General features: G+C 33.8%; 1 protein-coding gene across 1 annotated transcript; it reads left to right on the plus strand.

Moving 5' to 3' along the window:
- Window positions 1-1,816: 1,816 nt before the first annotated feature.
- LOC120156217 (tyrosine-protein phosphatase DSP1-like) lies at window positions 1,817-13,218 on the plus strand (the record flags this gene model as incomplete). The annotated part of the gene is made up of 6 exons (XM_039167608.1): window positions 1,817-2,031; window positions 2,139-2,154; window positions 11,345-11,422; window positions 12,766-12,823; window positions 12,909-12,952; window positions 13,033-13,218. Coding segments are annotated over 6 exons (597 nt in total), but the record flags the coding sequence as incomplete, so codon positions are not given.
- Window positions 13,219-13,586: the final 368 nt, after the last annotated feature.

A 13,586-nucleotide genomic window follows, 5' to 3' on the forward strand; every position in this document is an offset into this window, starting at 1 on the left:
TTTTTTTCGAGTCAAATACGAAGAGAAAAAATGACAACCCACATGCAAACACAAAAATAAAAAAAAGTGAGAAATTTTACCCTTTGATTTCACTTCGAATCTTTTACAAATGCTCGGCTTTCTTGTATTTTCTCTAGTATTTTTCTAAATTTTTCCTTGTATGATTTCTCGTGTCCTTTACGTGTATTTATAATCTCTAGGGTTGCTAGTTTTAGTTTGGATTTTCTTAGAGTTTTACTCGGACTAAAAGACTGCTTGTTTGTTGTTTTTTGGTGCCCCACGAAATCATGAAGTCGGAAAACTTGGGGATGGACTCTTGACCAGCGGTTCCCCTTGGCAAATGGACCGTGCAACACTGAAGAGGGTGGAAAATTAGGGTTTTAAAACCCTAGCTGAATTCAGGTTACAACTTGGACCGGTTCGGGTCTGAATCGGGTCTCGGGTCGGAGCTACTGTCGGGTTGGACCGCTTGTTGGGTTTGGTGTGTAATGGGTTGGCAACTTTGTAATGGCTTTGGGCCTAACATTATAATATTGGACCTGGTACAAAACATATAATAAAAATAAATATATGCTCCATACTATATAATAGAAACATAAATATAATATATAACTATACAATGTATATATATTATAAATATGTAATATATAATGTGTATATGATATAAATCACATAACACAAAGTGGGACGAAATGACGTGTTTACACTCCCAAAGTGCTAGAAATATGATGAACATCCAGAAAAACAGTTTATTTTCTTCTACCATTTATCCGAATCTTTAATAAAATAATAACTTTTTAATCTAAACATTATATTAATTTAAACAAAAATAATTTAATCTAAAAGTAATATAAACTAACTAATTAATTTAAAAAATCAATCGAAATATAAAATTTACCTTTTTCTTCTTTTTTCTTCCTTCTTCCTTCTTCCTTCTTCCTTCTTCCTTCTTCCTTCTTCCTTGTTCCTTGTTCCTTGTTCCTTGTTCCTTGTTCCTTGTTCCTTGTTCCTTGTTCCTTGTTCCTTGTTCCTTGTTCCTTCTTCCTTGTTCCTTCTTCCTTGTTCTCTTCAGAGTGTGTGTTTAAATTCTCCCAACTATCACATATATATAAACTTGAAATCATCCCCCGATTCCACCAACACAAAATTATTTTGTTTGGTGCCATTTATTACTACCATATGCAGCTTCAAACAAGCAAAATTATTGTTGCCATATGCAGCTTTAAACAAGCAAAATTATTGTTGCCATATGCAGCTTTAGTCATACAAAATTGACACCATTCTTCAGCTTTCATGTGAAATTGGGTTTGCATACATTGATCCCAGAGGCGCTCTAGCTTTCACGTGAAATATGGATGCAGAGTACTAGGGGGAGACGCATTGCTCCCCATGGAACCCCATGACGCCACATGACATCTCCGGTTTTGGACGCTGGGAACACATGGCGTTTTAGCCATGGTCTCCTAACATTCACCTCATTTCATGAAATAATTATTGCAATACATTATTTTGGGAAATAAAAATTTCCACTGCATTATCGGGAAAATTCAGCCGTTATAATTAAGTTTAAAACGAAAAGGAATAAGGGCACTTGAGTAGTGTGACTAATCGTCCCATCCGTTTGGATCCCTCTTATTCATTATATTATTACCTCGTAATTCAAGAGAAAAAAAAAACCCCAAAGATTCATGAATCAAAGTTCTTTCCTGTAGATTCACTCTTGAAAAATTCTTCCATCTTCTCTCCCCAAAAGATCCATCGAGATTTCATCCCCCCGGTTTACCCCTTTTTTTTTTAAAAAAAAAATTGTCGCGAAAAAGTGGAAGGATTTGAGGAAAAGACTTGCGAGGCGGTTGACGGTCACTCGCTGCCGCCTAATTTTCCTGTCACCGTTGAAGATAGCAAGATCGACGGAGAGGAGCTGTTCATACCTCTGAATTTCGCCATGGTTGATAATGGAGTTTTTAGGTCTGGTTTCCCTGATTCCGATAATTTCAGGTTCTTGCAAGCTCTAGGGCACCGTTCTATTACGTGAGTCACTCAAACTTGCCGATTTGCGTGGCTATGGCTATCGACAACGTAAATTTCATTAATTATAAAATTTAAATTACATTTTTATGCTCGCTTTTTCCGTCTAGAAATCTTTGCCCTGAGTTCAAAAATTTCTTGATTTGCCTGAACATGCTGCTGTCGCTGCTGCTACTTTTTTTTTCATCATCTTCGGAACTCAACAGAGGTAAAAGCAACACCAGCAGAACCAAAAATTGTTGTTCCAGCATTACACCGATTACAAAGAACCATTTATGAATGTTACGACTACCGCTGGAAATGAAGATAGCACAACACCGACAGTGAAAGAATAAATAGGTTAATCCTATATCACAAACGAGGCATCAGAAAGGGAAGCTATAGAGGGTCTCTAGCCAACGTCAATCTGTCGTAGCTAAGTCTGCCGCCCCCTTGGAGCTTCCTTAATTCAGAACCGGTCAAAGGGTCCAAAGTAAATTAGATGGCATGCAAGGCAGCCATGGTTTCTGCTTCAAATTCAAATGGAGACAAGCGAACCGGAAGGGAACATGGAGAGCCTCGGATCTGAAACATTTTTGGTAGATCTGCATTTATTTATAAATATTCTCGACGAACAGATGATATATTCATGGAGAGGAGACCAAGGCACTTCGAACGGTGTAACTTAGGTTTTGGTTGGCAACCATCGATGACGGTCAACACGGTGGTCATCGGCGTTTTGAGTAATGGTCGATGAAGCTTCGTCGTCTTCCTACAGAGCTTTCGGTTGGGGAGAATTTAAAAGAAATAAAATAAACGAGGAAATAAAGATTTGGTACAGGGCACGTGGTTTTGGAGGTTTTTAACAAAATGAGAATGAGAAAATTTCAAGGTGAGCCATCCAAGTTTGGTAAGATTTTTACCTTGTCTCTTAGTTTTCAAGTGGTTATAGTTATGACATGATAGTTTCTATACTATCAATTTAATCACTAAATTGGGTAATTAAATATTTTGATGGCACAATTAGTTTTCAATTTTATCAGTTGGGTTTTCAAATTATTATTTCAATTCTAATAAGCTATTTTTTATGGCGAGAAAAATTATTTGGATACGAGTTAATAATTTTGATGGTCTGGATCGAGAGGAAATTATTGGAAGTTGAATCAAAGATCGAGGGCATTCGAATGGAATTTAAATGGTCGACCAGTATGGCATGAAAAATCGAGGTAATACTTTACTACCTCTTTATGCTTTATGGAACATGTTGATATCGGTAAATGCATGAATAAGATAATGTTGATCACTTTTGTGGAGTTGAATAATTTATACACTTGATATGAATGTGGTAGAAATTCTACAACTAAATACGGATCGAATGACTAAGATAAGATATTGATAATTGTTAGAATTAAATTACAAGTTTGTGATTGGTGATAAAGAAATCAGCTCTGGATTTGTAGTTTATATTTTATATCATCAAGGGTTAAATGTTAAAGGTACTTGGATGAAAAAATTATGAGAATACTCCGATATGGTAAAATTACGAAATTACCCTTATGTTGGAAAATGATAAGAATTGTCCCTGGAAGTTGATTAGTAAATCTGAAAAGACATATTAATCTGATAAAACTACTTATGTGCATAAGAAATGCTAGTTTTGTATAGAAAATGTGAATAACCGGTTTTTAAAACCAAGAGGGTTTGTGCAAGATATTAGAATTCTATTAAGGAATTATTTCAAGATAAGAGAATGTTCGGAAAAGCAATTGATCATAGGATCTCTAAATTATAATTATTTTCGTTAAGAGCTAATATTGAAATTATCTGGTTAAGAAATTATGAAAATGCCATTGAGAGATAAAATAGTCTGAATTGACCCTGAATGAGAAAGTACTTTGAGGATTTGTACTTAACTTGATTAAGTACGAATTTAATTGTTAAGATCCTGTATTTGTACAGAAAAATTTATAATATTCAGTTTGTAAAATCTGAGAAGACACTTGACCCGAAAATATTCGAATAAAGAGTAAATACTTGAAGAGTAATTTATCGAAGGTATTCTGCTGACAGAATTGTTCGAAAGGACAGAAGTAAATGATAAGATTGAATTAAATAATAAGACCGGATGAAAGGAAATGATTGAAATATTCTAGAATTATAAAATGACCAAATTACCCCTGGAATAGAAATGACTCAAGAATGTCACCAAGCTCAGGAATGAATGGATATACTAAAGCTTTGAAATGAATAGAAAAATGTTGAGCACCAAAATGACCAAAATGCCCTTATGACCTAGAATAAGTAAATGTCTTGGATTAATTAAGAAATCCAAAAAAACATGGATGTTGTGTTACCAGTAAAAGTTGTGGAACGCAACTTAAGTGATCAACCAACGTTAGTACTATATCATTACCTGAATGATATAAGTATCACTTGAATGTTTGTTCATCTTCTCAAATTTGGATCGATGATAATTCTGGAAGTACTTGGCTCAGCTCAACTCTAGAGCGCATACAGTACTAATAAGTGGGTATTCGTTAGTCAAATCAACCACGAATACCAGAATGACTTTATTATATGAATAAATTGAAATGAAATGAAGTACAACAGGTATTTGAAATTCAGAAACGTCTGAATTATTCTGGAAAACTTTAAAGTAATCGAGATAGACTTGCTTACCAAACGAACTAAGTAACATCAATGACTAAGGATTAAATAGGTGATTTGATGAGTTTGAAAACACTTTTGAACTTACATGATGAATTGCCATTATGGGTTATGAGCCATGGATCAAGTACGTCAGTATTTCCTGATATTGTTGAAACGTGAAAATGAAATAAAGACCGTTGGAAGATTTATTCAGTGATGATTATGGGGATGATCTATGGATCTGCATTATGGTATTAAAGAGTTTAAACTATGATTTTCAAAAGTTAAACTCTTTTATGAATTTATGAGATTTACTGGACTATGATTTGTTTATTGTAACTATTATGATTTTATTGTATTATTGGAACACACTAGACATCCTATTCGATATCCTAAAAACGTGATACTATGAATGCTTCCTATGATCTGAGATATTCATGGATTCTATTCGATGAACTACCAGTGGAACCTCAGATTATTCTGAAAATTTGTATATGTCTGATTCAATAAGAAAATTATGACTTACCATTTATCTGCATGTCCTTTAGCATCATCAGGTAGTTCTGTATTACTGAGCTTTCCGAAGCTCACTCTATTATATGGACTTGGACTTACGGGCTTAAGGATACAAGCTATAAAGCTTATCCTTAGGTTGGCTTTCTTTTTGCTATGTGCTCTGAGTAAGCTATATGGAAAATAGTTTTGGAAATTACTGATGGTGTACAAGAAAAGAGTTTAAACTATGATTTTCAAAAGTTAAATTTCATTATGATTTTATGAGATTTACTAAACTATCATTTGATAAGTGTACCTATTATGATTTTATTATACTGTTGGAACACACTAGACATCCTATTCGATCTCCTGAAAATGTCATACTTTGAAAGGTTTCTTATGAACTGAGATTTATGGCTTCTACTCGATGAACTTCTAAGGGAACCCCAAATTTTTCTACAAACTGGTATACGTATGATTCAATAAGGAAAATTATATGGCTTTCCATTTATCTACATGTCATGTAGCATCATCTGGTAGTTCTGTATTACTGAGCTTTCCGAAGCTCACTCTATTACTCAACATTGCAGGTTAAAAGAATTGTACCAGTACAGCTATCGACATCAATAAGGTAGTTCTTCCGGCGTTTGTTTTCAGAGTATGATACATGTGATTAGGGGGCATGTAGATTGTATTTTGTTTTATATACGAGTCTGAAAATATGTTTTATTTCTGAATGCTGATAAAGCAATTATGAGTTACATGTTTTAATAAAAGTTTTAAATGTTTTGCTATTTTTACAATGGGTCACTACGGTGACCCTAATGTGACACTCCAGATCGGATCGGGATATCTGCATCGGTCTGAGGGGGTTACATTTAGTGGTATCAGAGCCAGGTTTGAGTCAACATTTTCAAGTTAGACCGCCCGATCGAATGTCAAAATATGTCTAATCAGTACATGCCCTTAGACTACAGTCGTACTTCTCTGAGCTAGAATTCTAAGGCTGAGTTTCTATCTGTAATGAGTAAACCGAAGTTTCTATCTGTTAAAGCTATACTTGTACAAAAAAAGAATACCATCAACATATGTCTAAACCCTATAAAGTACCTCATGAGCCATGTGAGAGTTATTCATCTGAGAAATTTCGATCGAACTTCAGAAATGAAATTGAGATATGTTATCGCTCTATGAGCTTATTCTCGTAACCAAGGCTGAATTATTCCACAATGATAAATTTGTTATGGTTATTTTATTGGAATCAGGGAGAGTTCTGAAGAAAATGTATAATCATCAAGTTAAAGATTAATAGATGACCAATACTTTTGTAAAAGCTACTAGAAGATATGATAGAATTGATTGAAATTTCATTACTGCAATTATGTGACATGAATGAATTTCGAGGACGAAATCCTTTTAAGGATGAGAGAATTGTCACACCCCAATATGGGGTTAGAATTCTTAAGTTTAAAATATGAAAAATGAATAACCACAAGTGAAAAGAGTTGTTCAACTACTGCAATTATTATTATTTTTATAATATGAAAAATTGAGAACCACATACTTTAAAGATATTTTGGATTTTTTTATAAAGGAGATTTCAACCCATTTCCAAGTTTCCTCGGGAAGGGAGGTGATGAAAAACACAGTATCACTTGAAGAATCTTCATTGGCTCCCTAGAAGGGAACCCTTTGGAGTTCGTCTTCATCCCCTTCCATAGCCACTGGTGATGTGCATCTCTCGGCTCTAGCACATATTCAATGTTCTCAAAATCCCACATTCACTTCTCAGTCATCAAGGGGTCTAGCATCTTTGCCACCAGTCGATTCTTTTTTTTTATCCGCAGTCCACAGCTTCGCTTAATCACATATAGGGAAATATGGATGTTTCATGGACTTTAGACCAGCTTCAAAAATTTCTTGATTTGCCTGAACATGCTGCTGTCGCTGCTGCTACTTTTTTTTCATCATCTTCGGAACTCAACAGAGGTAAAAGCAACACCAGCAGAACCAGAAATTGTTGTTCAAGCATTACACCGATGATAAAGAACCATTTATGAATGTTACGACTACCGCTGGAAATGAAGATAGCACAACACCGACAGTGAAAGAATAAATAGGTTAATCCTATATCACAAACGAGGCATAAAAAAGGGAAGCTATAGAGGGTCTCTAGCCAACGTCAATCTGTCGTAGCTAAGTCTGCCGCCCCCTTGGAGCTTCCTTAATTCAGAACCGGTCAAGGGGTCCAAAGTAAATTAGATGGCATGCGAGGCAGCCATGGTTTCTGCTTCAAATTCAAATGGAGACAAGCGAACTGGAAGGGAACATGGAGAGCCTCGGATCTGAAACATTTTTGGTAGATCTGTATTTATTTATAAATATTCTCGACGAACAGAAGACATATTCATGGAGAGGAGACCAAGGCACTTCGAACGGTGTAACTTAGGTTTTGGTTGGCAACCATCGATGACGGTCGACACGGTGGTCATCGGCGTTTTGAGTAATGGTCGATGAAGCTTCGTCGTCTTCCTACAGAGCTTTCGGTTGGGGAGAATTTAAAAGAAATAAAATAAACGAGGAAATAAAGATTTGGTACAGGGCACGTGGTTTTGGAGGTTTTTAACAAAATGAGAATGAGAAAATTTCAATGTGTGCCATCCAAGTTTGGTAAGATTTTTACCTTGTCTCTTAGTTTTCAAGTGGTTATAGTTATGACATGATAATTTCTATACTATCAATTTAGTCACTAAATTGGGTAATTAAATATTTTGATGGCACAATTAGTTTTCAATTTTATCAGTTGGGTTTCCAAATTATTATTTCAATTCTAATAAGCTATTTTTATGGCGAGGAAAATTATTTGGATACGAGTTAGTAATTTTAATGGTCTGGATCGAGAGGAAATTATTGGAAGTTGAATCAAAGATCGAGGGCATTCGAATGGAATTTAAATGGCATGAAAAATCGAGGTAATACTTTACTACCTCTTTATGCTTTATGGAACATGTTGATATCGGTAAATGCATGAATAAGATAATGTTGATCACTTTTGTGGAGTTGAATAATTTATACACTTGATATGAATGTGGTAGAAATTCTACAACTGAATACGGATCGAATGACTAAGATAAGAGATTGATAATTGTTAGAATTAAATTACAAGTTTGTGATTGGTGATAAAGAAATCAGCTCTGGATTTGTAACTTATATTTTATATCATCAAGGGTTAAATGTTAAAGGTACTTGGATGAAAAAATTATGAGAATACTCCGATATGGTAAAATTACGAAATTACCCTTATGTAGGAAAATGATAAGAATTGTCCCTGTAAGTTGATTAGTAAATCTGAAAAGACATATTGATCTGATAAAACTACTTATGTGCATAAGAAATGCTAGTTTTATATAGGAAATGTGAATAACCGGTTTTTAAAACCAAGAGGGTTTGTGCAAGATATTAGAATTCTATTAAGGAATTATTTCAAGATAAGAGAATGTTCGGGAAAGCAATTGATCATATGATCTCTAAATTATAATTATTTTCGTTAAGAGCTAATATTGAAATTATCTAGTTAAGAAATTACGAAAATGCCCTTGAGAGATAAAATAGTCTGAATTAACCCTGAATGAGAAAGTACTTTGAGGATTTGTACTTAACTCGATTAAGTACGAATTTAATTGTTAAGATCCTGTCTTTGTACAGAAAAATTTATAATATTCCGTTTGTAAAATCTGAGAAGACACTTGACCCGAAAATATTCGAATAAGGAGTAAATACTTGAAGAGTAATTTATCGGAGGTATTTTGCTGACAGAATTGTTCGAAAGGACTGAAGTAAATGATAAGATTGAATTAAATAATAAGACCGGATGGAAGGAAATGATTGAAATATTCTAGAATTATAAAATGACCAAATTACCCCTGGAATGAAAATGACTCAAGAATGTCACCAAGCTCAGGAATGAATGGATATACTAAAGCTTTGAAATGAATAGAAAAATGTTGAGCACCAAAATGACCAAAATGCCCTTATGACCTAGAATAAGTAAATGTCTTGGATTAATTAAGAAATCCAAATAAACATTGATGTTGTGCTACCAGTAAAAGTTGTGGAACGCAACTTAAGTGATCAACCAACGTTAGTACTATATCATTACCTGAATGATATAAGTATCACTTGAATGTTTGTTCATCTTCTCAAATTTGGATCGATGATAATTCTGGAAGTACTTGGCTCAGCTCAACTCTAGAGCGCATACAGTACTAATAAGTGGGTATTCGTTAGTCAAATCAACCACGAATACCAGAATGACTTTATTATATGAATAAATTGAAATGAAATGAAGTACAACGGGTATTTGAAATTCAGAAACGTTATTCTGGAAAACTTTAAAGTAATCGGGATAGACTTGCTTACCAAACGAACTAAGTAACATCAATGACTAAGGATTAAATAGGTGATTTGATGAGTTTGGAAACACTATTGAACTTACATGATGAATTGTCATTATGGGTTATGAGCCATGGATCAAGTACGTCAGTATTTCCGGATATTGTTGAAACGTGGAAATGAAATAAAGACCGTTGGAAGATTTATTCAGTGATGATTATGGGGATGATCTATGGATCTGCATTATGGTATTAAAGAGTGAATACACTGGAAGGATAATGAATTGACTTGTTGACATGCATCAGTTTGAGAGTTATGTAACTCGAGTTGTTTGATAATATGATCGATAGTCGTAGATTGTAAATGACTTGAATCTTCGATTCTATATTTCATCTAAAATCACTTCGGTCATGTTTGAAAAAAAAACAAGTAACGCAGAAGGAAAAGATTATGAATATCTCATTTGGTTCAATTGGGATGAAATCCTATGAATTCAAAGTATATTTCTGAATACCCCTGATTGTTGGGTAATGGAATCACTCGCAGTAAATCTGAATTTAGAATTATTATGTATAAAGGTTCCTGAACATTTTCCTAATGCACACGAAAATATAGTGGGATTCTAATGTATCAACCTTAAATGTCTGGCTAGATCGGTTAGTAATCGATTCTCCTCAATAGGACCTTGTTCCTGGAATTTGATCAAATTTCATAAGTTTCATGTTATCCAAAATGATAACTACAATGGCCTCTGAAAATACTTGGATTCTCTAGTGTGTTCCCTAATTATTACTGAACTATTTTATTGGTTTTAATATGAGGTACACTGAGTTCTTTGGTTACTGTTTTATTGATGCACCAATTTAATGTGATGATTTATGGAATTTGTATCACGGTGCAATTGAACTTTTGGATTGAATTACAATAGTATAGCTCTGATCAAGCTAATAAACAGAATGGGCCTAATGTGACTCTTGGGGCCCCAAGATACATTAGGTTGGCTTCCCTTGCTGTGTGCTTAGGGTAAGCTATATGGACTTGGACTTACGGGCTTAAGGATACAAGCTATAAAGCTTATCCTTGGGTTGACTTTCTTTTTGCTGTGTGCTTAGAGTAAGCTATATGAAAAATAGTTTTGGAAATTACTGATGGTGTACAAGAAAAGAGTTTAAACTATGATTTTCAAAAGTTAAATTTCATTATGATTTTATGAGATTTACTGAACTATCATTTGATAAGTGTACCTATTATGATTTTATTATACTGTTGGAACACACTAGACATCCTATTCGATCTCTTGAAAATGTCATACTTTGAAAGGTTTCTTATGAACTGAGATTCATGGCTTCTACTCGATGAACTTCTAAGGGAACCCCAAATTATTTTGCAAACTGGTATACGTATGATTCAATAAGGAAAATTATATGGCTTTCCATTTATCTACATGTCATGTAGCATCATCTGGTAGTTCTGTATTACTGAGCTTTCCGAAGCTCACTCTATTACTCAACATTGCAGGTTAAAAGAATTGTACCAGTGCAGCTATCGACATCAGTAAGGTAGTTCTTCCGGCGTTGTTTTCAGAGTATGATACATGTGATTAGGGGGCATGTAGATTGTATTTTGTTTTATATACGAGTCTGAAAATATGTTTTATTTCTGAATGATGATAAAGCAATTATGAGTTACATGTTTTAATAAAAGTTTTAAATTTTTTGCTATTTTTACAATGGGTCGCTACGGTGACCCTAATGTGACACTCCAGATCGGATCGGGATATCCGCATCGGTCTGAGGGTGTTACATATCCGGAAGCCAGCAACAAGTTTTTAAAGGCTAATGGAATCAAGCTTTTCCAATTCGGTATCGATGGATTCAAGGTATTGATTGCCATGATTATATCTCAATTGACATCGAAAATGGTTCTTCCTAAGCTAAAATCAAAATGTTAATTTTTGATAATTCTGTCCTATTTTCTCCATATCCATGGAATTTGTGATCCCTGAACTGTGTTCTTTACCGTAATATAAGATTATAGAATCCTTTGGGAATTTAAAATTGATAGCTAAGAAGCATCCTTCTTTGCATCATCACCCTAGCTCGAGCTGTTACTAGTCTTGTTTCTTCTTAGTTGTGAAATTTACGGTTTACCAATTGATTGAACTAAAAAGTAGAATTGTGGATATAATGCTCTTATTCAGGCCGTGGATTGCTTACACTTTCTTGTGAGTGTTGAACTAAAACGTCTAGCTTGAATTTGCGATGGTCGAATAATTGAAAAAACGAAAATTAGTACAATTTATTTAGTTTTTTGTTAAGTAATTTGATTGATTTTTGATTTAATTTTGGCTTATTTCACAAACAAGTACATAATGTATATCATATTTTTCATTTAATAAAGTATTTTTTGTTAAAAATAAATATCTAAACGTATGTTTTTGGTTGAAATAAGTACTGAAAGTATTTTATGTCAAAATAGGTACCTAAACTATTCAAATTTTTTTCTAAAAAAGTTAACATGTAACATTAATTAAAGAATACGTACTTAGATGAAACACAATTGAATATTTTATGTATATATTTTGATCAAAAAATACTTTAGATATTTATTTTGACCAAAAAATACTTTAGATACTTAAATGAAAAAGATGATATATTTTAGATACTTATTTGTTATATAAATCTTTAATTTATAAATTTTTTATTTATTCAATTCCTACTTGGTTTTAGATCTATTTTTTTTTTACAAAAATCAACCATATGATCCTCAACACTCCTCAACACTCTTAGATACCAATGTAACTGCCAATTCACTTTTTGACAACAAAATTCTTTTTTTTTGTAGTTTGGTCTATCAGCTTTATATTTTTTCTATTTAGTCCTCTTAATACAACTCTTTGTAAATTCCTACTTCTCATCAATTCCTTAACTCATTTATATTCCTATCAATATTGTCTTAGTTTAAATTGAAGCCGATCAATACCATAATATTATAAATAATTTATTTGAATTTTAATAAAAATCCAAATTAATCTATTTAACTCGACCGACCCGAAAAAAATCAAATATAACTTGAATGATAAAGGTGGTTCTTGCAAACTCAGCTAACTTGAATTTTTTTCGCTCGACTCGACTGAATATTCACCGATACTTCTTCTGATGTGATTTAGGCCAAATATGTTGAGCCATATGCCTTGAAATTAATAATGGATACTCTGTACAGGAACCTTTTGTAAACATTCCGGAGGAAACAATCCGGGAAGCATTGAATGTCGTCCTCGGTATTTAATTGTAATTTTTACTTGTAGCCTATAGTTTTCTTCTTTATCATCTTCTTATATTTGGTGTTGTATGTTTCCATACCATATGTAAAGAACCGTCCGGTGCTAATCCATTGTAAACGAGGAAAGGTAACATTTTCATTCTATGCTTTTCCGCCTGTGTAATATGTTTTTGAACCCAAATTATTTGGCTCAAATATATAATGCAGCAGCGTACTGGTTGTGTCGTGGGAAGCTTAAGAAAATTGCAGAGATGGTGCCTGTCTTCGTTTTTTGACGAGTACCAGCGTTTTACCGCTGCAAAAGCAAGGGTGTCTGACCAGCGGTTCATTGAGAGGTTCGACATTTCCAGCATGAAGAACATACCGACAGCGTTTTCATGTTCAAAGAGGTAGCCAGCAACTCATCAGATATTTCTTAAAGTATTAGTGTCAATTCATAATCGAAACAACTTAGTTAATATTATATACACACGTTTTGAAGCATGGCATGGATGGTTAACTTTCTGGCATCGAATCTTTCTCTCGTTCTAATGGAAAATCACATACATATGATTCTGGCTACTTGCTATATACATGTTGGGCACGGTGTGGGTGGGTCAGTATTTTGACCGTCCCGTTCTAACTTTAAAATTGAAAGCTCTTTGACTTTGATATGTTTTAAATTTTGAGTAATAATTCGTTTATGATTTTAGTTATATTCAAATTCAGTGGCGCACGTTAATTCTTCTCTCTTGGTGCACATTAGGTGGTCTAATGGCGAT

Source organism: Hibiscus syriacus, unplaced genomic scaffold, assembly GCF_006381635.1.
Source record: "Hibiscus syriacus cultivar Baekdansim isolate YM2019G1 unplaced genomic scaffold, ASM638163v2 tig00111213_pilon, whole genome shotgun sequence".
Classification (NCBI taxonomy): domain Eukaryota; kingdom Viridiplantae; phylum Streptophyta; class Magnoliopsida; order Malvales; family Malvaceae; genus Hibiscus; species Hibiscus syriacus.